Source organism: Grampus griseus (assembly GCF_964374135.1).
Source record: "Grampus griseus genome assembly, chromosome: 8".
NCBI lineage: Eukaryota > Metazoa > Chordata > Mammalia > Artiodactyla > Delphinidae > Grampus > Grampus griseus.
In genome coordinates, this window is record NC_139002.1 from 39,765,257 (window position 1) to 39,792,676 (window position 27,420).

The 27,420-nt window shown below is 40.6% G+C and overlaps 1 protein-coding gene across 1 annotated transcript in view; it reads right to left on the bottom strand.

Moving 5' to 3' along the window:
* Positions 1 to 27,420, bottom strand: part of HEPHL1 (hephaestin like 1) — a gene marked incomplete at both ends in the record, with an annotated part of 91,379 nt that overhangs the window by 12,589 nt on the left and 51,370 nt on the right. The window contains 5 exons of the mRNA XM_082660562.1: positions 2,017 to 2,157; positions 4,956 to 5,095; positions 10,194 to 10,407; positions 13,197 to 13,409; positions 26,724 to 26,874. Of these exons, the coding sequence (XP_082516688.1) occupies positions 2,017 to 2,157; positions 4,956 to 5,095; positions 10,194 to 10,407; positions 13,197 to 13,409; positions 26,724 to 26,874 (859 nt within the window). The remainder of the gene's footprint in view (positions 1 to 2,016; positions 2,158 to 4,955; positions 5,096 to 10,193; positions 10,408 to 13,196; positions 13,410 to 26,723; positions 26,875 to 27,420) is intronic.

Consider the following 27,420-nt stretch of genomic DNA (forward strand, 5'->3'; position numbering starts at 1 on the left):
TAGTTTGCTCTCTTCATCGCATGCATGCCCTGATTAAACTTTCTTCTCCAAGTTGCCTGGACTTCCTGCACAAGGTTAGTTTATTGCTCCTACATCTAATCTCTGGGTTCTTCCAAATCTTTCTGCCTTATTAGAGACCCTTGTGGGGACTGAATCCCTCTGAGTTCCAGTAAAAAAATAGTAATAATTTCTCCTTTGCCATGCTCTAAACATTTTTCTCCCTACTCTCATAACCCTCACATCTAGGACTCTTGGAAGGCCAGTCAGCATAGAGAAGTTGTGTCCCTTGCCACTCCTCACCACCAGGGCGCAACAGCCTGGGAGGGGTCACACCAACTTGCCCACAGCCCTACCAGAGCTCCCCACTCCCCATGGCTAATAGGCACCTTTCTTCCTCCCTCTAGAGTTGCTTTCAACCATCAAAAATAAATATATTTAATAGCTTTTTTGATCCATTTTAAACCATTTTCCTCTTCATCAAAGCAAGACACATCCATTAGAGAAAACCTAGAAGGTATAAAAAATGTGAGGAAGTAGAAAAGATGATCGCTCTGCTGTTTAAAATACCACCACAAAGATAAAACCATTATTAACATTTTGGCTTATTTCCCTTCTGGTCTTTCTTCTATGCTTGTATTTTGCTTAACAAGTCTTTCCCATGTTATTAAAACGTTCTTAAATGTCATTTAATGATTGTACAATGGTCCATTCTAAGAATATTCCAAAATTGACTATTTCTCTGTAGATAGACATTTAGATGTTCATGAGAAGTTTCTTGAAGCAGCTTCTGATACTGGGAGTAGGGAGTGGCAGAAGTTGGAATAGTAGCCAATAATGATTTTCCTTCCCACAACCCAACCTTGAATAGATACCTTGCTAACCTTTTCTCGTGATGCGTTAGATTGTTTTCTTTTCTTTATACCTATTTAAATTTTTTAAAATTTATATGACCTTTATTGCAATTATATAGGATTATTATAATGCTATTATGTATTCATCAGAGGTAAAATGGAATATAACTCCCCTGTAATTATACCTATGGTTGCTATCAATTTCATAACTGAAGGTCACAGGGGCTCTTGACATTTATCACAAGCACACTTTAACTGTGTAAATATTATGGAAGCTCCTTAAATTGTGAGCTCTTCTCTCCCTTCAATGCATCTTTTAAAAGCCAGCTGGAGTTCTATCTCCTTTATAAAGCCTTCCCTAATTGTTCCTAATTAGACAATCAGTCTTCACGGGTTTTCCTTCTCTGAAATTTTATCAACACTCTCAGATATATTCTTGAAATTCTTCACCACTTAGAATTTCATCTTGCATAATCTGCACTCTTGCTGAAATGATTCATCTTTTTTTCTTTCAAACTCATTTTAAGCATCTTGAGAGAAATGTGTGGTTAAGAGCTCAGGTCCTGAAGTCAAACAAACTGAGTTCCGCTATTACTAACGTCTGACGTGGTTAAGTTCCTTACTCCTCTTTGCTTCAGTCACCTGTTAAATGGGCATAACTACCATACTTCATCAATTACAGGATGCACATTTTTCAGAGTTTAGCACATCTGATGTCAGGATGCATCTTTCAATCAGTGGCATGTTAAAGTTTAATTGGCAGCATGTTTTTTCTTTTCTTTCTTTAGTAACAGATAAAGTAATCATGGCCATTACAATTGATGGTATCAGGTTAAATGAAATATGTTAGTGTCTACCTCCCCGGGTTATTTTAAGGATAAATGAGTTTCAAAATTTTTGTTTTAAATGTAAAAGCTGGCACAATGTTAACACTGAATATGTGTTAGCTGTTATGTCTTAATACCCTTTAAGGTTCCTAATGGAGCTGTAGGAGCTCCATAAGCACTTGGTCATTGGGTGAATGGTGATTTCATATTGGGGTAATGGTTGGAACACATTGACATTACAATGAGCTCTCCAAAACCCTTCAGAGTTCAGAAAAGATCAGAGAAGAGTTGAGTCTGCAGTATTCATCGGGATGGAGCAGATCTGTGGGGTAAGTTACCTGGCTTTGTGACAGGCACTGGGAGTCCCTTCCCACTCTCCATGTCCTCCACTCCGTGAGCTGAGATGGAGTAGGGCCGACTGGCCTTGTTCATAAATATGATCAGGATGGAGTCGCCCACCTCAGCATGAATCATTGGGCCTGAAGGCAAAACACAGACCTGTGTGCATTGTCGTTGCTCTTTTCAACATTGGTGTAATTTACATGTAGGTAGTATTTGACAAAATAAACGAAGGTTAGCACCGTTATTAGTGTATTTCCTCTAGAGGGAGATATTGATAGCATTAAATATCACGTCATGTTTGGCGATTGCACCAGCCTGGGTTCAAATCCTGCCTCCTTTACTTACTTATTGGAGAGGCCTTGAGTAAGTTAAGTGACCTGAGTCAACTTCCTTATCTGTAACATGAGTTTAATAACACCTTTCTCAGAGGGTTACAGTAAGGATTGAAGCACAGTAAATACTCAATAAATGCTTAAACTTTTATATTGCTGAGACATACTCTCCAGGAAAAGCTATAGCCACAGGACATGGTGACTTTTTTTGTTTGTTTGTTTGTTTTTATTTCAGAAACAAGTGCCCGTTTTGTTATCATTAAGGGATTGGAAAACAAATGACTATGAAAATATAATGTCAATTTAAAAATTTTAAATTAAAATATATGTATATTTTATATATATAATTCCATGCATACTAATGATGTAGGATATGGTGACTTTCAGTTGTAATCCCTCTGTGTGTAACCTTTGGTAAGCCTAAAACTACTCATTATCTGGTTAATGGATATAATAGTGAGGATGCAATGAAATGATGTGTATAAAAGGGATTGCTAAGATAACAAAATTAAAACATATGTATTGATGTATGACCAATACAGTGATTTCACTAATGCATGTCCAAATGTCCAATGCTGTTTCTCAGTATTTGGATACCTGCATGAGACATGTGCTTTTCAGCACCTCATGTGTACACATTTCTGTTACAAGCAACCAGCCTGAGTGTCAGTGGAAATAGGCCCACACATCTCTGAAGAGGCCTGCACCCACGTTACTGTGGGATGACCCTCACCTATGACAGGTGCCTCTTGGTGCCCAGAATGTGCCACAAACCTAGTTTGCTCAGCCACACTGACAAAGTATCATACACAAAGGGGTCTGCACAAGGCATTGCCTGAGAGAGGTGGAAACAGACTTCCATCTTGGAAGCACATCAGACCCAATCTCAGTGGTTCTCAATATGTATTTGCATTCCACATTCATAGGGAGATATACCACGGTTGAGAGTCAGACCACACCCATCCATTCTTCACTGGTTCAAACCATGGTTTTAATTGCTCTTCTGAGAAATGTAGTTGGCTGTCCGTATGAGTGGATGCAGAGTCCATGAATACGGAGGGCCGACAGCACTAAGCCATTTAATATAAGAGACTTGAGCATCTGGGTACCCATGGAGGTCCTGGAACAAATCCCCTGTGGATACCAAGGGATAACCTTACTGACGAAAGGCCTAAATAAATCTAAAATTTGTTGGACTATTATTGTCTTCAGAAGAAATATTTAGTATGAATCAGAAAGTGTCTGAAAAGCACTCTTTTAATGATAAATCTAGAAAAGAAAAATCTAGGCATGTTTTTAAGCAGTAGTTTGGGGTAGAGTTACAGATGGGGCATGTGCATACATATGTTAAGATCACTATTTATGTATACACGACCACGTAAATTGCACATGCCTTGCTGGATTGGTGAGAGGGAGCAGATGCTTTCTGATTTACCGCCTGGTGGGTCACAGGGAACAGTAATGACCAGAGGCGGGCCTGTCCTGTGCCCTTTGCAGCTTCAGGAATGCAGACCTCTCCCTGAGCTGCAGAAAATGAATAGATGGGCCTCATGCTCCACTGGCTGAAGTACTGCTGGGCTTGCCTCTGATGAAGTCACTGGTTTGTGTCATTTTACTGAGCAAACCAAACCGGGGCTCTTGGGGGGTGGGGGTGCAGCCCAGCCGCCTCCGCAAGATCAGCACCCTTTCTTCAGAGATCTGTCCACACACAGGGCTCAAAAGAAGGAATGTTCCCGTGGGAGATTACTCATTTGGTATGACAAACAAGCTTGGGAGCTGATGTTAATAGATGGTGAAGATGGACGGGCTGTCTCATAATTTATGAATCTAGTAACCTCGTGGTGCCTTATTTTAATAATAAAACACATTACAGCCTTACTATTTATATAAGTTGCCTTGTACTTTTAAAAATGGAGACGGATTTCTAAAAGTCCTCTAGATTAGCCCTCTGCTTTAAGATGGCATCTTCGTAATGGAGTCAGGTTTGGTGATGCTCAGGTGAAGAAAAGTGGGGAAGGTTAGCAGGAAGAGCTTATCTGATCTCCAGGTCAGGTAGGCCACACAGGCAGAGTCGGTTCTGAGAAGGCCAGGAGTTAGGGTCCCTGGAACTGAATCTAGGCCGTTCACCCAAGCACCTCTCTTAAGTAAGGGGTTCCTCTTTTGTCAGAATGATTTTCATGGTGTGTTGGTAAGGCGCTGTGCATGGATGATTGAGAACTTTGGTGAAGTTATGCAAACACTCTGCCTGCTGTTCTGAGGCATCAGCTTGTTTCAGATGAAAATTTCCTGGCTCAGCAGAGGGGTGGCAAAGGAACTTCAGGGCAACAGGTACTGGTTAGACTGCCCTGATGATATGAATTCCTGTTTGCACATCATCTGGTAGTCTTCTTACGGCTACTGTTTGTATGAGCCGAGCATGCAGCACACTCCCTGATAACGGGAGAGCAGGAAGTTGTCCTACTTGGATGAATGCAGTCAGGCTGCTCTGTTCCTTCCATCCCTTCTTGGGCAGAAGTCTAACCAGACGTGTGTGTGTGTGTGTGTGTGTGTGTGTGTGTGTGTGTGTGTGTGCTGGCAGTGCACGGCTGCGATCTGTGCCATACCCAGGAGTGCCAAGTGTTCCTCTTGTGGCGGTTGGGCTTTGATCTCCACAAATTCTCCATTGGTGTATTCCCTGTAAACCACTTTCTTGTACTGAGAGCCAATCCAGTTTTCAGTGTGGTTCATAAATATATCTCCATGTCTGCAAATCAGAAGCAACAGGAGTTAAAGTTGTTAGAGGGTAAGAAAATCCTTGAGTGCTTCTGCATGATTCGGGGGTGCACTGGAGCAGTGCTTCCCAAATTTGGCAGCAATCAGGATCTCTGTGGGGAGTTGGTTTTTTGCACCAGGCTCTCGGGGAGTGGGACCAGGATTCTGCATTTGAAAGCATCTCTGGGTGCTCAGATGTAGGCAGTCCGGCACTGGACTATGGTCCACTCTTGGGAACCATTGCTCTAAAGCCCTACTGGCACTCAATCCCTGACCAGCTTTAGTTAGAGACTCATAAGAGCCCTTTGAGGTTGCACTTCTCTTCTTGGAACTAACTAACCTCACCCACATGCTCACCCATGCACATACACACACATTCTACCACCCTGCATTCCTCCAGATTTTATATGTCTCATTCTGTACCTTGTTATGCTTTTCCATTTTAAAGAGCTCAAGAAAGTCTGTGGGTTGTGTATTGTGCATAGACATACAAATATATACATATATTTTGGCCACGTTGCACGGCTTGCAGGATCTTAGTTCCCTGATCAGGGATTGAACCTGGACCCCAACTGTGAGAGTGCAGAGTCCTAATCACTGGACCATCAGGGAATTCCCTAAATACAGATACAGTTGATTCTTGTTATTCACAGTAGTTACATTCTAGAGAGTCACTCCAAACACTGAATTAACAAATACTGAACCATTTTTCCTAGGGGAAACACCGGGTTAGGTTCCTTTGAACCTCGGGTCACAATATTTTCATCAACAGATCAATATATAACCTTGTTTGATGTGTGTTTCTGTTTAAAGACATCTTATGCAATAGATATTGCTGATCCATAAATACTGAACTCATGGCCAATAGTACTATGACTCATGCCTGAATGAAGCTTATCTAGCACCTGTATTTACTCTGTAAGGGCACATTACAGCCTTCCCGTGCTAAGGGACCCTAGACAGCACTTCAGCCCCAAGCTGGGGGAGCCATTTTAAACAGCTAAATCACCAATAGAAAGCACAAAGAAGAAAAAAAAAAAGTGGCACTAAATAGATGACCAAGAGGACACTTGTTTCTGTAGGAGAGCTGAAACAAGAAGGCAGAAGGATGCATTGTTGGTTTGACCTCTGCTGGGAATGTGAACATCAAGGGACATACATTTTTTACTGCTTTATTCATATCTGCAAGTGATCACAAAAGCACCACAAGAATTGACTTGGGGGTTACAGATAAATTTCAGCGAGTAGGCAAATTCACACACATGGAATCTGCAAATAATGAGGATCAACTATATATTTTATCTAGCACCAAGCTAGATCATCACAGAAGATAGAAACAAATCTATTGACTTTATCTCCAAATACAGTGTGTCTCATATCCTTCCATTTCCCTATTAAACTGCCGACACTCTAAGCCACCTACCTAATCTAATCACTTACCTGTATTAACTGGAATCGTTCCTAACCATGTTCTCTGCCTCCAGTGCTCCTTTCCTCTCTCTATTCTCTACTCCAGGGGTCCCCAACCCCTGGGCCACAGACCGGTACGGTACTGGTCCGCGACCTGTTAGGAACCGGGCTACAGAGCAGGAGGTGAGCGGCAGGCGAGCAAGCGAAGCTTCATCTGCCGCTCCCCATCGCTTGCGTTACTGCCTGAACTATCCACCCGCCTTCCCCCTTCCGTGGAAAAATTATCTTACACGAAACCGGTCCTTAGTGCCGAAAAGGTTGGGGACCGCTGCTCCACATTGCAGGCAGAGTGATCCTAAGCCACAAATTTGAACATGTTGGTCGGTCCTTGTGGAAAAGCTTTTTAAGGCTTCCCACTGGCAGACTCCTCAATTTAGCTCTCATACCCTTTCCCTATCTGCCTCTGCCAACCTCCCAAACCTGGTTTCCTATCATTGCCCCCCGCATGCCCTATGCTCATGCCATTCTAAACATTCACTCTCTTGAGCTCCACGTGCCCTCCACTCCTCCAGGCACCCACTTGCTGCCTTCCTGTGCTGAGAGCACACTTCCACCTCTTCAACTGACCCTCTCTTCGTGTCCCAGCTCAAAGACTACTTCTTCCCAGAAGCTTTCCCTGATCACCTACCCTCTCCCCGCCTTTACCCCAAGATGGGGCTTCCCTCCCCCCCGCAGTGACTGCATGACTCAGCGTGCTTGTTCTAGTGGCTGCCCCATGGACCATGAATTCTGTATGAAAAGGACCTTGTGTGCCCTTCTCAGCACTTTGCACAATGCCTAGCACACAGTAGGTAGTTAACAAATGCATGTATATCTTCTACCCACCACTGTGTGCTTTCCAAGAGAAGAGAATTTTTCTCCTACTTTTATTTTTCCAGGAGTCCTAGTAACGTGTGGTGGCGACAAGCACAGACTCTCGAGCCACCTCTGCTGTTTTCCAGCTTCCCTTCTCTGCAGAATGACGTGATGATAATTCATCTACCTCCCAGGACTGCTGTGAGGATCATGTAAGTTAAGACCCGTAAAGCTGTGTCTGTGTCAGACACCTATTAAGAAACACATAAGCGCTTGCTCTATCATCTCACTGGGATGTCACATGATTATGCTGGGCCAGAGCTGATGGAATGGGTCAAGTGTGTGGCGAGGGTCATATCAGATAGGGTTTGTAAAAGGCCTAGTAAAATGCCTCGCTCATGGGGGGTGCTCAATAGATGGCGAGTCTTTTATATATATATCTTTATTGGACTATAATTGCTTTACAATGGTGTGTTAGTTTCTGTTGTACAACAAAGTGAATCAGCTATATGTATACATATATCCCCATAACCCCTCCCTCTTGCATCTCCCTCCCACCCTCCCTGTCCCACCCCTCTAGGTGGTCACAAAGCACCGAGCTGACCTCCCTGTGCTATGCGGCTGCTTCCCACCAGCTATCTATTTTACGTTTGGTAGTGTATATATGTCCATGCCGCTCTCTCACTTCGTCCCAACTTCCCCTTCCCCCCCGTGTCCTTAAGTCCGTTTTCTACGTCCACGTCTTTATTCCTGCCCTGTCACTGGGTTCATCGGTACTGTTAGTGTAGATTCCATATATGTGCATTAGCACACGGTATTTGTTTCTCTCTTTCTGACTTATTTCACTCTGTATGACAGACTCTAGGTAGATGGCGAGTCTTGTCTGGAATCCCAGGTTAGTTAAATTACATGCATATCAGTCCACAAGCTCAGGAGTGCTAGGTATAACTTTATTTCTCTATAGCAACCTACTCTCTATTTTCAAATTCCTTCTCATTGCACAGACCCTGGCATTGTGCCAATGGTCCCATTTGTTGCCTTTCTGGGAAAGACTTCCAGGTTCCAAGTTGAAGCAGAGGGTCTGTGCTGACCAGGACAATAAATGTCTCAGGGAAAACACATACTGAGGGGTAGTCTGAAAACTAGAGGTGTCCTATGATATGGCCTTGGGTCAAACGGCAGAGGCATAGCAACTGGGGTGCAGAGGGGCATTCGTTCCTGGGCTCTGGTCTACAGGGGTGCCACAGATTGCCACTGGGATGACTTGGCATTTCATTTCTGTCCTGCACTTTTATCTACAGATCTGTTGTATTTTTAATAGGTGAAAATGCTCTCATCTCACTTTGTTTTTATTTATTTATGGGCACAATCCACAGTGGCAGGAGCAGGTGCAGACACACTCAGCACCCTCTGTCTATCTCTCTATGCAGCTTGGGAGACAATCTCAGAAGACCAAAGCTAGCTCTTCCTGCCAGCCCAGAGGGATGGGGCTGAGAACAGAAAGTACACTGAGTTTCAAGAAAATAAATTTCTTACACACTCATGGGCTAAGATTGTACACGTGACAAAATTATTATATGATGATTTCTTCAGTGATGGCAGCCTGTTAATGAAATAATCATTTTATAAAAAGCAAAATTAATATTCATTTCATTTTCTACTGCAGTATCAGTCTTTAACTTGTATTGGCGGCACTGGTTTAGCAGGAGGGGTGTCTGGTTCAGCAAACTGGGTTGGTGAATCATTGAATGAATTTTAAACCGTCCTGTCCTTGAGGCAAATCTTTTAAAAATGGAGAGTCATTGTGTTTCTTCATTTGTCCATAAGGTGGCACCATTACATTCTTTGCATTAGCCTGAACCCTCAAAACAGGCCAAGTAAGAAGAGAAACAAAACAGCCCCGTGCTGTGGTTCTTAATCTAGAATCTGCTATTCGAATTATTTGGGGAGCTTTTAAAAATACCAATGCCGGGCTTCCCTGGTGGCGCAGTGGTTGAGAGTCCGCCTGCCGATGCAGGGGACACAGGTTCGTGCCCCGGTCCGGGAAGATCCCACATGCCGCGGAGCGGCTGGGCCCGTGAGCCATGGCCGCTGAGCCTGCGCGTCCGGAGCCTGTGCTCCGCAATGGGAGAGGCCACAACAGTGAGAGGCCTGCGTACCGGAAAAAAAAAAAAAAAAAAAAAACAAAACCAATGCCTGGGTGTTACCCCAGCATCTCATTGCCTCCGCTCATTCATTGGTGCTTAGCATTGGCCGACAGTCCTGCCCAGGAGGGTCAATCTGGCGGACTTTCTGGGTACCAGGTCATCCAAAGAGAACTGCTTTTCCTGTCCCAACTCGGGGATCTCTGCCAATGCCTCCTGCGTGCTCCCTGGTTGTCCCCCACGGTCAGCGCTCGGCCAACGGCCCCCGCGGTCCTCAATCTACAGCTGCCCATCCTCTTACCCCAGATCTACGCACCATCTCTGCCTCCCTCTGCATCCTTTTGTCCTCCCAGGATCACTGTGAGATGGGCCTCTTTGCCTAAACCCTTTCAGTCCAGACGCTTACTCAAAGCCACATTCGCTGGTTCGACAGCCACCCTTGAAACTAGCTAGCGGATGTGGACGGAGCCCGCCGCGGGAGCGCCCTTAAAATGACTTCAGACCCTTTCCCGGGACGCAGAGGGCAGTTTCCCTAAGCTTTCGTGCCCCTGAATAAAATCTCTTGTCTCCCAGAACTGGGCAGACAAAACCAGGGCATTTTTAGTTTCCACATTTGACAAACGTCCACGGAGCATGTGAGACCCCACCCGAGAGACTCCGCGGCGGCTTCGCCTGTGGTACCTTTCCCATCCTCCGTCCGAGTGCTGCTTTTCGAACTCCCAGTTTTTGTTAGGGGCATAATCCCATTCTACCTCTTCAGCGGCGATGTAAAAGGTTCTTATCATCCCGTATGGCTGTTCAGAAGGGTCCTTGCTGCCGCAGCTGCTGACCTCATATATTTGATTCATGCCTCTCTGGAAGTGGTACAGGGTGGAGCAAAACACCCTGAAGATGCCTGGAAGAGAAATAGCTTGGCGTTGTGTGCGATGCTCGAGAGTTTGATTTTGGTTTGCTAGCAAACCTATGTAATTTATTTCAAAATGACCGATAAGGTGGATTTTTAAAATACCATCTTTATATAGTATTTAAAAATCAGACACCAAGGGGAATAAATTACTCTGAATATATTTACTTATGAGGAAAAATACCATCTGGAATTCATTTGTCATGGACAAATAAAACTTGCAAAGTTGTTGCCAACAGGTGATTTCTCTGGGTCTTCCCTATTGTACACACCTATTAGAAGATGGTCACTCCTAGAAAATCACTGATAGTGATGATTATCTTCGCCCCACCCAGTTTAAAAGGAACTCATTATCCGTAAGATGAATATTCTAGACAAAATTCAAATTAGGTCACGTTTCTGAAGTCATGACTTTTGCCCTAAAGGTGTTCATAAGCTGCAAAGTACAATACACAAGTAAGGTATTATTATTAAAGCCAAATGTATTTCTTCATTAAGCCCTTGAGCAGAGGATGGTCTTGTTTCCAATGGTAAGTCTACATGATGCCAGATGAAAAGAAAAACCAACAGTCATGTCTGACTGAACAATATAATTTTTAAGCTGAATTTTCCAGATGCCTTGGCATCAGGTACACATATCTTAACTGAATTCACCATAAAATCATATAAAACCAAATTATTGGAAAGTATCAACTTTCAGTGAAATTATTGGATCAATAAATCTTCCCTTCCTCTAGTAGACTGTTCTCAGAGGTGAGTGAGAGTGCGGGTCTCGTTAACTACCTACAAAGCACAGAGATAGCTTCTATCATGCTACACATGTCTAAATACTGACAAGTTACCCCTTCAGGATGAGCCCAAACCACTGGTTCATGAGGTACCCTAGCACCCCGTGGTGACCGTCATGAGGAAGGGTCTCTATAAAACCAGAGAGAGGATACCTCGGAAGACAGACATGGCGAGAGCTTCCTCTGCCTATGTGGGTCTCCAGGCAGCTCATTATCGATGTGTTCATCATTCCTTCAACGGATGAGGAATTATCTTCTCTAAGAACAAAGAGGAGCTTAAGGCCTTGATTGTGGTGATGTTTTCACAGATGCATACTTCTCTCCAAACTCATCAATTAACATATATTAAATATACAGCTTTTTGTGTATCAGTCATACATCAATAAAGTGGTTTAAAAAAAAAGATTCAAAGAGAAAACGTTTGACTTGCAACTGACAGGCTCCTCTACCCATGTTTTGGGCACTCCTTTTGGCTTAGAGATATGGGACAGGAATTGGTGAAATAACTAAGCTTTTCAGCAATAACCGATTTATACTCACCACCAAATATAAACTGGAAAACATTGTCATGTAGCTGTTTAGAAGCCTGTAGGGCACATGAGTAAGTAGCCAAAACCCTAAAATTATTCCAGCCATCTCTAGTTTTGAATGCCTCTTTCTACGGGTTAAACCTATTTGGCTGTTTTCCTCCTCTTCCCTCTTTGGTCTTGAAGAGTGCATTAAAAAAAAGATCATTGTTCCCAAGGCATCCCTTGGCATGATTCATAATTGATCAATTGTATTAATATAGAAATGTTGAATACTAAAAGTTTACAAGGCAAGGATTATGCAGCTCCTACTCTGAGACAGTTCTTAGGCAAAAGTTTTGAAGCTCAAACCTCAAGTTCTTAACCAGTGACACGGAGAGGCATGTAAACTGCAGTTCTAGTGTGGAGTAAAGGAGTAAATACCCATTCATAAAGGAGACAGAGCTGGCAAGTACTCATCTTGGGTAGAATATTGGTTTCTTCTTAAGACTAATGAAAAAGTTGGGTTGGAGAAACATGTTGAACACCCGTAGCACTTGCTATTCTTATTTTTCATGAGACAGCATATGCTGCAATATATTGTTCTATATCTTTTATTAAAATGCCCCCGTTACATAATTAGCTTGGGAATCACTAAGAGAAGGGATTTCAATGGGCTCTCCATGAATTTAAGACCCAATGCAGCTTGCTTTCTGGGTGCCCAAGAGAATGAAAATAGGGAAGTCCCCATCTGGAACTCATCAAGAGACCACCATCAGTCACTAAAGAAGGCAGACAAGTTCATGTCCATAACCTGGAAGCAACCACTGGGCTGCTCATGCCTGGTTGATGCTTCAGAGCAGTAACTAAAATGATGTTTGTGCTTAAAGAGAACAACAAAAATTCCTCTTTCTTGGCCTGAATTATTCATGGATATAAATCAAGAGCATTCTTCTAGGATTTGTGAGGCAAGGTCATTTGGAGTACTCCCACTTCTGCTTTGTGGATGTTATTTTAGACACCTTTCCTTTGTCCTTTACACTATATATTTGAAATAAAATAGTCAGGATTCTCTGATTCTAATCAGGACTATACCTCTTTCTGTACACCCAGAAGTGCCCTAATTCAAACAATTTCTTCTGGGGGAGGGGGAAGGGTAAGCTGGGACAAAGTGAGAGAGTGGTATGGACTTATATATACACTACCAAATGTAAAATAGATAGCTAGTGGGAAGCAGCTGCATAGCACAGGGAGATCAGCTCAGTGCTTTGTGACCACCTAGAGGGGTGGGATAGGGAGGGTGGGAGGGAGACACAAGAGAGAGGGGATATGGGGATATATGTATATGTAATAGCTGATTCACTTTGTTATAAAGCAGAAACTAACACACCATTGTAAAGAAATTATACTCCGATAAAGATGTTAAAAAAAAGGAGTATATGCCTGAAGATAGGAATTTGATCACCTGAGCTGGCCCTCAGTTTACCTGCATGGTCTGGCTGCATGAATGCTGTTGTGGAGACATGGGGAAACAGGGCCAGGGAGTCGCGGTGAGTCCCTCGTAGGTGGATGGTGTTCCCTTGAAAATAAACTCCATGCATGTCAGTGTCGGTGCCCATTCCAATCATATGCCAGGAAACTCTATCCTTTTTGCACATGGTTAGGCCTGGCTGGTTGCCATACATATAGCCGTTAATAGCTAAATGGATAGAAAAAGATAGCAGAGCCCACTATAATTTTGTAGATGTACTGAAAACACGTCATCTTAGTGAAAGATTATCAGTGTGTGTAGGGGCAGTGGTGTTCAAGTTCAAACTATTTACAGAAGATCCTTATTATCAGAGAATAAATAGTCCTGGGGAAAAGTCACATGGTGAATCAAACTTAAATGGAGACTGAAATTAACAATGAATAATGAAAATACGCTGAAACTGTGAATCTGTTCTATTTAATAATGTATACACAGGGCTTTAATTCTAAGAATCAATAAGAAATAAACCAGGTTGTTTTCTGGAGTAATTTTTTCTGACAAAATTGTTTGATAGTATAATATGATATCCTTCATTTCACATTTTAGGTTTGCAGATTATAAAGAGTATCATCCTTGCAAAAATATTTACAGACTTCGTTAATTTTCTCGAAGTCTTTTTTAAAGGTCTTGATATGAAAATCATTTTCTTTTGAGGTTCTTATCCTGTCATCTCCCTTGTTAAGTGTCTTTTCCTCAGTTATTTATTTAATTTTGTCAGATCCTCATTTGCAAATGGCTTTGCATTTGATTCTAGAAGTTATCACACATCTCTTCACTGATTTCATGGATCTTGCATCATTTGAAAAAATTGCAGTTGATTGACATTATACTTGCATGTCTAGTCAGTGGAGAGGGATTTTGGGGTGGGGGGAAGGGACACTAAGTTATAAGAGGTTGGCCCTTGAGTAAATAATTTGGCCTTATGATAACTTTGATTTCCATTCCCCAATAAAATAACTGACAGAACTTTGAATAATGATCACTTAGATATGAAAACATTTTGTATCTCCAGAAATGCAAATTGTTTTTCTCTTTTACATCAACCTCAATCCATCAATAGTGGTTACCTGGAGCAGTGCCTTGAGAAGAATTGAGAAACCACATTCCCACTCTGGGGGATGAATGCCGTGATTGAATAGCACTGAAGGGTGACTGCACCTAATTATGTCTCATGCTTGGTGGCCCTTAGAGAGATATTCCCACTCCCACTCCTTCTAATGCCCATTCATCATGTACATGAATGATCTGTTATAATCTCATTGTCAAATAAAATTACTTTTTGTTTCTTTATCTGCAGAATGAGGGGTGCTTGGTAATTTTCCTCAAATATCTGGAATTATTAGTAGAAATTCCAAGAAGCCCTGGGGCTGCTGAGAAGAATATCACATTTTCTGAAAAAAATCTTTGATAATGCTCTTGCAAATAAACTAAGTCTTGTCTGTTGAATGTTAAAGAGATATCGTTGTAGATTGTGATGCTAATAATTTAGTCCTTGGCTGGCTGGTAGAGAATCCTCTGTTGCCTTGGAGCTCTAGTTTAAAGCCTCTCTTTCCCGGGAATTCCCTTGTGGTCCACTGGTTAGGACTCGGTGCTCTCACTGCCAAGGGCCTGAGGGCCTGGGTCAGGGAACTAAGATCCCACAAGCCAAACAGCGTGCCCCCCAACACCCCCAAAAAGTCTCTCTTTCTGGAACATTCATTCAGACATTCAACAAACAGCGTTGAATATAGACTATATAATACGAGCAATGCAAAGAATTGTATGCTATATAAGGCATTTTCTCTTTGGTATTGTTGCCAGCTTTCTTTCTCCCACTCATGCAAGCAAGACTGGAGACAAAATTTAATTTATAATTAATGTGAAATTTAAAGTAAAACACGTAATTTTCCTTGAATTTTGCTTGAAAAATGACATATTCTACATATTCAAAATATACAAATGTATTTCAAATTGCCAAACCAGGATGGGACTGGATTTGACATGGTCCATTAGATTTTTTTTTGTTTTCTATATACAGGCCTCTCATGATAAATTTCTTTTGCAACCTAGCTTCTCCACTAAGGAATTGTTATGTTTCCTAATTTATAGTTGAGTTTACCTTTTCTATTGGCTACTAGAGAGGTAGGAACTACATTTTGTATTCAGTTATAACAAAATTTTTCGTAGAAGATGATATTGAAGGTGCACTATTCCATGCTTTCCATTGGTCCAAGAGGGGACTCTGTTGGAACAGAACATCCAGGACCACAGGAGTCTGAGCTGGTGCTGTGCATCACTTGGAATCTTGAACTGTTTTTGGACTTCCTTGGGAGAGAGGGAAAGTGCTATTTCATTATTTTCCCATAATGTTTCCCATAATTTTTCCCATAATGTTTAATAAACATTTGTTTATTGTTTCCCAATAATCAGATGTTATGCTTGGTCCTAAGACAAGGCCTGTTATCTTGCCATGCTTGCTTTAAGCACTGAAGAAAATTTTTATTGAAGTATATTTGATTTACAATATTATACTAGTTTTAGGTGTACAACATAGTGATTCAATATTTTTATACATTATACTACATTTAAAGTTATTACAAAATAATGGCAATATTTCCCTGTGTTGTACAATATATCCTTACAGCTTATTTATTTTATTCATTAGTTATTTTCTCTTAATCCCATAGCCCTATCTTGCCCCTTCACCCTTCCCTCTCCCCACTGGTAACCCCTAGTTTATTCTCTATGTCTGAGTCTGTTTCTTTTTTGTTATATACATTCATTTGTTTTACTTTTTAGCTTCCACATATAAGTGAAACATACAGTATTTGTATTTCTCTGTCTGACTAATTTCAGTAAGCATAATACTCTCTAGGACCATCCACATAGTAGCAAATGGCAGAATTTCATTCCTTTTTATGGCTGAGTTTTATTTCCTCCTATATATATATATATACCATGTCTTTATCCATTTCATCTCTTCATGGACACTTAGGTTGCTTCCATATCTTGGCAATTGTAAATAATGTTGCTATGAACATTGGAGTGCATGTATCTTTTCTTTTCTTTCTTTTTTTAAATTTTTTGACTACGCCATGTGGCGTGCAGGATCTTAGTTACCCTTCCAGGGATCGAAGCTGGGCCCCCTGCATTGGAAGTGCGGAGTCTTAACCACTGGACCACCAGGGAAGTCCTGAATGTATCTTTTCGAATTAGTGGTTTGGGGTTTTTTTGTTTGTTTGTTTGGATATATATATACCCAGGAGTGGAATAGCTGGGTCATATGGTAGTTCTGTTTTTAGTTTTTTGAGACACTTCCATACTGTTTTCCACAGTGGCTATACCAATTTACATTCCCACCAACTGTGTAGGAGGGTTCCTTTTTCTCCACATCCTCGCCAACATTTGCTATTTGTGTTCTTTTTGATAATAGCTGTTCTGACAGGTGTGAGGTGATATCTCATTGTGGTTTTGATTTGCATTTCTAAGATGACTAGCAACATTGAACATCTTTTCACGTGCCTGTTGGCCATCTGTATTTCCTCTTTGGAAAAGTGTCTACTCAGTCCTTCTGCCCATTTTTAATCAGGTTGTTTGCTTCTTTGATTTTGAGTTGTAAAAGCTGTTTATATATGTTGGCTATTAATCCCTTATCAGGCATATCATTTGCAAATATTTTCTCCCATTCAGTGGGTTGTCTTTCCATTTTATTGATGGTTTCCTTTGCTGTGCAAAAGCTTTTACATTTAGTTGGATCCAATTTGTTTAGTTTAGCTTTTATTTCCTTTAATTTAGGAGGCAGATCCAAAAAACTATTGTTGGGATTTATGTCAAAGAGTGTTCTGCGAATGTTTTTCTCTAGGAGTTTCATTGTATCCAGTCTTACATTTAGATCTTTAATCTATCTTAATTTTATTTTCATATATGGTGTTATAGAATGTTCTAATTTCATTCCTTTACATGTAGCTTTCCAGTTTTCCCAGAACCACTTATTGAAGAGACTGTCTTCTCTCCGTTGTATATTCTTGCCCCCTTTGTCATAGAGTAATTGACCATAAGTGCGTGGGTGCATTTCTGGGCTCACTATTCTCTTCTGTGGATCTATGTGTCTGTTTATGTGCCAGTACCAAACTGTTTTGATTCCTATAGCTTTGTATATTGTCTGATGTCAGGGAGCATGAATCCTCCAGTTCTGTTCTTTCTTGAGATTTGGGGTCTTTTGTGTTCCCATATAAATTTTAAAATTATTTGTTCTATGCTCAACATCACTAATTATTAGAGAAATGCAAATAAAAACTACAATGAGATATCACCTCACACTGGTCAGAATGGCCATCATCAAAAAAATCTACCAATAGTAAATGCTGGAGAGGGTGTGAAGAAAAGGGAACCCTCCTACACTGTTGGTGGAAATGTAAATTGGTACAGCCACTATGGAGAAGAGTATGGAGGTTCCTTAAAAAACTAAAAATAGAGCTACCATATGACCCAGCAACGTGACTCCTGGGCATATATCTGGAGAAGACCATAATTCAAAAAGATACATGCACCCCAAAGTTCATTGCAGCACTATTTACAACAGCCAGGTCATGGAAACAACTTAAATGTCCATTGACAGATGAATAGATAAAGAAGATGTGGTACATATATACAATAGAATATTACTCATCCATAAAACAGAAGGAAATAATGCCATTTGCAGTGACATGGATGGAACTAGATATTGTCATACTGAGTGAAGTATGTCAGACAAAGACAAATATATGATTTCGCTTATATGTGGAATCTAAAAAAATGGTACAAATGAACCTATTTACAAAACAGAAATAGAGTCACAGATGTAGAAAACAAACTTATGGTTACCAAGGTGGAAAGGGAGGAAGGGATAAATTGGGAGATTGGGATTGACATATACACACTACTATAAATAAAATAGATAACTAATAAAAACGTACTGTGTAGTGCAAGGAACTCTACTCAATACTCTGTAATGACCTGTATGGGAATGGAATCTAAAAATAGTGGATATATGTATAATTTATTCACTTTGCTGTACAGCAGAAACTAACACATTATAAATCAGCTATACTCTAATAAAAATTAATTTTTAATGTGATTAATTGAACTGGAATAAAAGAAAAAATAATAAAATTATTTGTTATAGTTCTGTGAAAAATACCCTTGGTATTTTTATAGGGATTGCATTGAATCTGTAGATTGCCTTGAGTAGAATGGTCATTTTAACATATTGATTCTTACTATCCAAGAACACAGTATCTTTCCATCTGTTTTTGTTGTCTTCAATTTCTTTCACCAGTGTCATAGTTTTCTGAGTACAGGTCCTTTACCTCCTGGGGTAGGTTCATTCCTAGGTATTTTATTATTTTTGATGTGATGGTAAGTGAGATTGTTTCCTTGATTTCTTTTTCTTATAATGCATTGTTAGTGTGTATAAATACAACAGATTTCTATATATTAATTTTATATTCTGCAACTTTACTGAATTCATTGATGAGCTCTAGTAGTTTTCTGGTAATGTCTTTAGGATTTTCTAAGTATAGTATCATGCCATCTGCAAACAATGACATTTTGACTTCTTCCTTTCCAATTTGAATGCTTTTTATTTCTTTTTCTTCTCTGATTGCTGTGGCTAGGACTTCAAATAATTTAATGAATAAAAGTGGTGAGAGTGGGCATCATTGTCTTGTTCCTGATCTTAGAGGAAATGCTTTCAGCTTTTCACAACTGAGTATGATGTTAGCTGTGGAGCTGTCATATATGGCCTTAATTATGTTGAGGTATGTTCCCTCTATGCCAACTTTCTGGAGAATTTTTATCATAAATGAGTGTTGAGTTTTGTCAAAAGCTTTTTCTGCATCTATTGAGGTGATCATATAGTTTTTACTCTTCAGTTTCTTAATGTGGTACAAAACATCAATCTAGTAGTTCTGCGTCTTTATTCCCATCTTGCCCCTAGCTTCTTCATGACCATTTTTTGTTTGTTTGTTTAAGATTCCATATATATGTGTTAGCATACAGTATTTGTTTTTCTCTTTCTGACTTACTTCGCTCTGTATGACAGACTCTAGATCCATCCACCTCACTACAAATAACGCAATTTCCTTTCTTTTTATGGCTCAGTAATATTCCGTTGTATATATGTGTCATATCTTCTTCATCCATTCATCTGTTGATGGACACTTAGGTTGCTTCCATGTCCTGGCTATTGTAAATAGAGCTGCAATGAACATTGTGGTACATGACTCTTTTTGAATTATGGTTTTCTCAGGGTATATGCCCAGTAGTGGGATTGCTGGGTCGTATGGTAGTTCTAGTTTTAGCTTTTTAAGGAACCTCCATACTGTTCTCCATAGTGGCTGTATCAGTTTACATTCCCACCAACAGTGCAAGAGGGCTCACTTTTCTCCACAGCCTCTCCAGCATTTATTGTTTGTAGATTTTTTGATGATGCCCCTTCTGATCAGTGTGAGATGATATCTCATTGTAGTTTTGACTTGCATTTCTCTAATGATTAATGATACTGAGCATTCTTTCATGTGTTTGCTGGCAACCTGCATATCTTCTTTGGAGAAATGTCTGTTTAGGTCTTCTGCCCATTTTTGGATTGGGTTGTTTGTTTTTTTCATATTGAGCTGCATAAGCTGCTTGTAAATTGTGGAGATTAATCCTTTGTCAGTTGCTTCATCAGCAAATATTTTCTCCCGTTCTGAGGGTTGTCTTTTCATCTTGTTTATGGTTTCCTTTGCTGTGCAAAAGCTATTAAGTTTCATCAGGTCACATTTGTTTATTTTTGTTTTTATTTCCATTTCTCTAGGAAGTGGGTGAAAAAGGATCTTGCTGTGATTTATGTCATAGAGTGTCCTGCCTATGTTTTCCTCTAAGAGTATGATAGTGTCTGGCCTTACATTTAGGTCTTTAATCCATTTTGAGTTTATTTTTGTGTATGGTGTTAGGGAGTGTTCTAATTTCATTCTTATAGATGTAGCTGTCCAGTTTTCCCAGCACCACTTATTGAAGAGGCTGTTTTTTCTCCACTGTATATTCTTGCCTCCTTTATCAAAGATAAGGTGACCATATGTACGTGGGTTTGTCTCTGGGATTTCTATCCTGTTCCATTGATTTATATTTCTGTTTTTGTGCCAGTACTATACTGTCTTGATTACTGAAGCTTTGTAGTATAATCTGAAGTCAGGGAACCTGATTCCTCCAGCTCCGTTTTTCTTTCTCAAGACTGCTTTTGCTATTTGGGGTCATTTGTGTTTCCATACATATTGTGAAATTTTTTGTTCTAGTTCTGTGAAAAATGCCAGTGGTAGTTTGACAGGGATTGCACTGAATCTGTAGATTGCTTGGGGTAGTATAGTCATTTTCACAATGTTGATTCTTCCAATCCAAGAACATGGTGTATCTCTCCATCTGTTGGTATCATCTTTAATTTCTTTCATCAGTGTCTTATAATTTTCTGCATACAGGTCTTTTGTCTCCTTAGGTAGGTTTATTCCTAGATATTTTATTCTTTTTGTTGCAATTGTAAAGGGGAGTGTTTTCTTAATTTCACTTTCAGATTTTTCATCATTAGTGTATAGGAATACAAGAGATTTCTGTGCATTAATTTTGTATCCTGCTACTTTACCAAATTCATTGATTAACTCTAGTAGTTTTCTGGTAGCATCTTTAGGATACTCTATGTATAGTATCATGTCATCTGCAAACAGTGACAGCTTTATTTCTTCTTTTCCAATTTGTATTCCTTTTATTTCTTTTTCTTCTCTGATTGCTCTGGCTAAAACTTCCAAAACTATAATAGTGGTGAGAGTGGGCAACCTTGTCTTGTTCTGATCTTAGTGCAAATGGTTTCAGTTTTTCACCATTGAGGAGGATTTTGGCTGTGGGTTTGTTATATATGGCCTTTATTGTGTTGAGGTAAGTTCCCTCTATGACTACTTTCTGGAGGATTTTTATCATAACTGGGTATTGAATTTTGTCAAAAGCTTTCTCTGCATCTATTGAGATGATCATATTGTTTTCCTCCTTCAATTTGTTAATATGGTGTATCACATTGATTGATTTGAGCATATTGAAGAATCCTTGCATTCCTGGGATAAACCCCACTTGATCATGGTGTATGATCCTTTTAATGTGCTGTTGGATTCTGTTTGCTAGTATTTTGTTGAGGAGTTTTACATCTATGTTCATCAGTGATATTGGCCTGTAGTTTTCTTTCTTTGTGACATCTCTGTCTGGTTTTGGTGTCAGGCTGACGGTGGCCTCGTAGAATGAGTTTGGGAGTTTTCCTCCCTCTGCTATATTTTGGAAGAGTTTGAGAAGGATAGGTGTTAGCTCTTCTCTAAATGTTTGATAGAATTCACCTGTGAAGCCATCTGGTCCTGGGCTTTTGTTTGTTGGAAGATTTTTAACCACAGTTTCAATTTCAGTGCTTGTGATTTGTCTGTTCATATTTTCTATTTCTTTGTGGTTCAGTCTTTGCAGGTTGTGCATTTCTAAGAAATTGTCCATTTCTTCCAGGTTGTCCATTTTATTGGCATAGAGTTGCTTGTAGTAATCTCTCATGATCCTTTGTATTTCTGCAGTGTCACTTGTTACTTCTCCTTTTTCTTTTCTAATTCTATTGATTTGAGTCTTCTCCCTTTTTTTCTTGATGAGTCTGGTGAATGGTTTATCAATTTTGTTTATCTTCTCAAAGAACCAGCTTTTAGTTTTGTTGATCTTTCCTCTCGTTTCCTTCATTTCTTTTTCATTTATTTCTGATCTGATTTTTATGATTCCTTTCCTTCTGCTAACTTTGGGGTTTTTTGTTCTTCTTTCTCTAATTGCTTTAGGTGCAAGGTTAGGTTGTTTATTTGAGATGTTTCCTGTTTCTTACGGTAGGATTGTATTGCTATAAACTTCCCTGTTAGAACTGCTTTTGCTGCATCCCATAGGTTTTGGGTCATCGTGTTTTCATTGTCATTTGTTTCTAGGTATTTTTTGATTTCCTTTTTGATTTCTTCAGTGATCTCTTGGTTATTAAGCAGTGTATTGTTTAGCCTCCATGTGTTTGTATTTTTTACAGTTTTTTCCTGTAATTGATACCTAGTCTCATAGCGTTGTGGTCGGAAAAGATACTTGATACGATTTCAATTTTCTTAAATTTACCAAGGCTTGATTTGTGACCCAAGATATGATCTATCCTGGAGAATGTTCCATGAACACTTGAGAAAAATGTGTATTCTGTTGTTTTTGAATGGAATGTCCTATAAATATCAATTAAGTCCATCTTGTTTAATGTATCATTTAAAGCTTGTGTTTCCTTCTTTATTTTCATTTTGGATGATGTGTCCATTGGTGAAAGTGGGGTGTTAAAGTCCCCTACTATGCTTGTGTTACTGTCGATTTCCCCTTTTATGGCTGTTAGTATTTGCCTTATGTATTGAGGTTCTTCTGTGTTGGGTGCATAAATATTTACAATTGTTATATCTTCTTCTTGGATCGATCCCTTGATCATTATGTAGTGTCCTTCTTTGTCTCTTGTAATAGTCTTTATTTTAAAGTCTATTTTGTCTGATATGAGAATTGCTACCCCAGCTTTCTTCTGATTTCCATTTTCATGGAATATCTTTTTGCATTCCCTCACTTTCAGTCTGTATGTGTCCCTAGGTCTGAAGTTGGTCTCTTGTAGACAGCATATATACCAGTTTTGTTTTTGTATACATTCAGCCAGTCTATGTCTTTCAGTTGGAGCACTTAATCCATTTACATTTAAGTGTTTATCAATAAGTATGTTCCTATTACCATTTTCTTAATTGTTTTGGGTTTGTGATTGTAGGTCTTTTCCTTCTCTTGTGTTTCCTACCTGGTGAAGTTCCTTTAGCATTTGTTGTAAAGCTGGCTTGGTGGTGCTGAATTCTCTTAGCTTTTGCTTGTCTATACAGGTTTTAATTTCTCTGTCAAATCTGAATGAGATCCTTGTTGGGTAGAGTAATCTTGGTTGTAGGTTTTTCCCCTTCATCACTTTAGATATGTCCTGCTCCTCCCTTCTGGCTTACAGAGTTTCTGCTGAACGATCAGCTGTTAACCTTATGGGGATTCCCTTGTATGTTATTTGTTGTTTTTCCCTTGTTGCTTTTAATACTTTTTCTTTGTATTTAATTATTGATAGTTTGATTAATATGTGTCTTGGTGTGTTTCTCCTTGGATTTATCCTGTATAGGACTCTCTGTGCTTCCTGGACTTGATTACTATTTCCTTTCCCATATTAGGGAAGTTTTCAACTATAATCTCTTCAAATATTTTCTCAGTCCCTTTCTTTTTCTCTTCCTCTTCTGGGACTCCTATAATTCGAATGTTGGTGCGTTTAATGTTGCCCCAGAAGTCTCCGAGACTGTTCTCAACTCTTTTCATTCTTTTTTCTTTATTCTGCTCTGCAGTAGTTATTTCCACTATTTTATCTTCCAGGTCACTTATTCATTCTTCTGTCTCAGTTATTCTGCTCTTGATCCTTTCTAGAGAATTTTTAATTACATTTATTGTGCTGTTCATCACTGTTTGTTTGCTCTTTAGTTCTTCTAGTTCCTTGTTAAATGTTTCTTGTATTTTCTCCATTCTATTTCCAAGATTTTGGATCATCTTTACTATCATTATTCTGAATTTTTTTCAGGTAGATTGCCTATTTCCTCTTCATTTGTTAGGTCTGGTGGGTTTTTACCTTGCTCCTTCATCTGCTCTGAGTTTCTCTTTCTTCTCATTTTGCTTAACTTACTGTGTTTGGGGTCTCCTTTTCACAGGCTGCAGGTTCGTAGTTCCCGTTGTTTTTGGTATCTGCCCCCAATGGCTAAAGTTGGTTCACTGTGTTTTGTAGGCTTCCTGGTGGAGGGGGCTAGTGCCTGTGTTCTGGTAAATGAGACTGGATCTTGTCTTTCTGGTGGGCAGGTCCATGTCTGGTGCTGTGTTTGGGGTGTCTGTGGGCTTATTATGATTTTAGGTAGCCTCTCTGCTAATGGGTAGGGTTGTGTTCCTGTCTTGTTAGTTGTTTGGCATAGGGTGTCCAGCACTGTAGCTTGCTGGTTGTTGAGTGGAGCTGGGTCTTGGCATTGAGATGGAGATCTCTGGGAGATTTTCACCATTTGATATTACGTGGAGCTGGGAGGTCTCTTGTGGACCAATGTCCTGAACTTGGCTCTCCCACCCCAGAGGCACAGCCCTAACGCCTGGCTTGGACACCAAGAGCCTGTCCTCCACACGGCTCAGAATAAAAGGGAGAAAAAAAAGAAAGAAAGGAAGAAGAAGGTAAAATAAAACAGTTACTAAAATAAAAAATAATTATTAAAAATATTTTTTTAAAGTAATTTAAAAAAAGAAAGAAAGAAGAGAGCAACCAAACCAAAAACAAGTCCACCAATGATAACCAGTGCTAAAAACTATACTAAAAAAACCAAAAAGACGGACAGAGAGAACCCTAGGAGAAATGGTAAAAGCAAAGCTATACAGACAAAATCACACACAGAAACATACACAAACACACTCACAGAAGGAGAAAAAGGAAAAAATACATATATATATCATTGCTCCTAAAGTCCACCTCCTCAATTTGGGATGTTTCGTTGTCTATTCAGGTATTCCATAGATGCAGGGTACATCAAGTTGATTGTGGAGATTTAATCTGATGCTCCTGAGGCTGCTGGGAGAGATTTCCCTTTCTCTTCTTTGTTCGCACAGCTCCTGGGGTTCAGCTTTGGATTTGGACCTGCCTCTGCGTGTAGGTTGCCTGAGGGCATCTGTTCTTCGCTCAGGATGGGGTTAAAGGAGCAGCTGATTGGGGGGCTCTGGCTCGCTCAGGCCAAGGGAACAGAGGGGGACGGAGTGTGGGACAAGCCTGCGGCAGCAGAGGCCAGCGTGACATTGCACCAGCCTGCGGCGCGCCGTGCGTTCTCCCGGGGAAGTTGTCCCTGGATCACGGGACTCTGGCAGTGGCGGGCTGCACAGGCTCCTGGGAGGGGAGTTGTGTATAGTGCCCTGTGCTCGCACACACACTTCTTGGTGGCAGCAGCAGCAGCCTTAGCATCTGATGCCCGTCTCTGGGGTCTGCGCTGTTAGCCGCGGCTCGCGCCCGTCTCTGGAGCTCCTTTAAGCAGCGCTCTTAATTCCCTCTTCACGCAACAGGAAACAAAGAGGGAAGAAAAATTCTCCTGTGTCTTCGGCAGCTCCAGACTTTTTCCTGGACTCCCTCCCGGCTAGCTGTGGGGCATTAGCCCCTTCAGGGTGTGTTCACGCAGCCAACCCCAGTCCTCTCCCTGGAATCTGTCCTCCGAAGCCCGAGCGTCAGCTCCCAGCCCCCGTCCGTCCCGGCAGGTGAGCAGACAAGCCTCTCGGGCTGGTGAGTGCTGGTCGGCACCGATCCTCTGTGCGGCAATCTCTCCGCTTTGCCCTCCGCACCGTTGTTGCTGCGCTCTCCTCCGTGGCTCCGAAGCTTCCCCGCTCCGCCACCCGCAGTCTCCGCCCGGGGGGGCTTCCTAGTGTATGGAAACCTTTCCTCTTTCACAGCTCCCTCCCACTGTTGCAAGTCCCGTCCCTATTCTTTTGTCTCTGTTTTTTCTTTTTTCTTTTGCCCTACCCAGGTACGTGGGGAGTTTCTTGCCTTTTGGGAGGTCCGAGGTCTTCTGCCAGCGTTCAGTAGGTGTTCTGTAGGAGTTGTTTCACGTGTAGATGTATTTCTGATGTATCTGTGGGGAGGAAGGTGATCTCCGCGTCTTACTCTTCTGCCATCTTCCTCTGTATCCTGTAGATGTGTTTTTGATGTGTTTGTGGGAGGAGATGAGTTCCACATTCTCCTACCCCACCACCTTGATCTCTTCCCTCTAGGCATTTTTGTTGACTCCACACTCTGGTGGCCATTTGAGTTTGGACTCTTGTGCATTACTCAGCCACCTTGGATAATCTCTCCAAGACTAACAAAAATCCCATGTTACACCAATTACAATTTGGGTTTGCTATTGTTAACAACTGATATAAAAGAGACAGAGAAGGATAATTAACTAATTTCTCCTACATGAAGATCTTGGATAGGAATGGCTAATATTTTGCAAATTAACACTTTAGATAGTTATACATACAACTTGGTAAGAGATGCCTTGCTGGATAATAATTATCTCCAACTATCAGCTGGATTATCAGACTTAATGACATTATTGCAAACCCAAGGGAGGGCATTTTGTCAGTAATTTTCTACATTTATGATGTACTGTGATCTTTGCTAGTTCAAATTTTGTATTACTTTATCTAAGGCTTTAGAAGTATTAATTAAGTTTCACATCTCTAGAGACAGGGAGGTTTCACCATACCTTGTGCGTCTGAAGCCACGAAATATTTTACTCATGACCAAGAACAATACCCAAGAAACCAAACTTAAGATAAAGCATTCCAAACATTTTCGCTTCAAATGCAATTATGACTTTCCTTTACAGGAGGGAAAAACATTTTTCATACCATGCATTCGGTTGGACTTCACAAACTCTTTGTCCTCCTTGTCAACACTGAAGGGACGCCAGGTAAACTTCTGAATATTTTCATCAAGATACCGGCTCAGATTCTCATCAAAGACTGTGAATAATAGGTAAAATTCCTTGTCTATTCCTTTCTACAGAGAAGAAAGAAATGAATGTATTAAAGTAGAGCTTGGAGGACTTCTTAGCTCTACTTCACTTTCAAAATTAACACAAAGTAAATTAGGGTCAATGTCAGCCATAGATTTACTAGGTCATTTTGTAAATCAGGATTCTGATAAATTCATTCTACACCCAACAAATTCATCTTCCTCATTATATCCTTCTCCCTGTCCACGTGACCTCCTCAGAGGAAATAAGTCGTTGCTCAGAAGCTTTCCTTCCCTGTGGTACTCCTATTTTCAGGCTGGTCATCACTGACTTATTTTCCTTACCCTAGACTCCAAGTCCTGGCCTCGGCCTCTCTCTCTGGCCTCATCTCCGTGTATTCACTCCCTAACTTATTCCAGCTACCCTGGCCTTTTGCTCTTCTGTGAACACACCAACTTCATTCCTGCCTCAGGACCTTTGTGTGTGCTGTTCCCATTGTCTAGGAGGTTCTCCTAGGTCTTGCCTAGCTCACTCCTTTATTCTGTTCCATTCCCTACACAAACATCACCTCGTCAGAGTGCCCTTCCCTG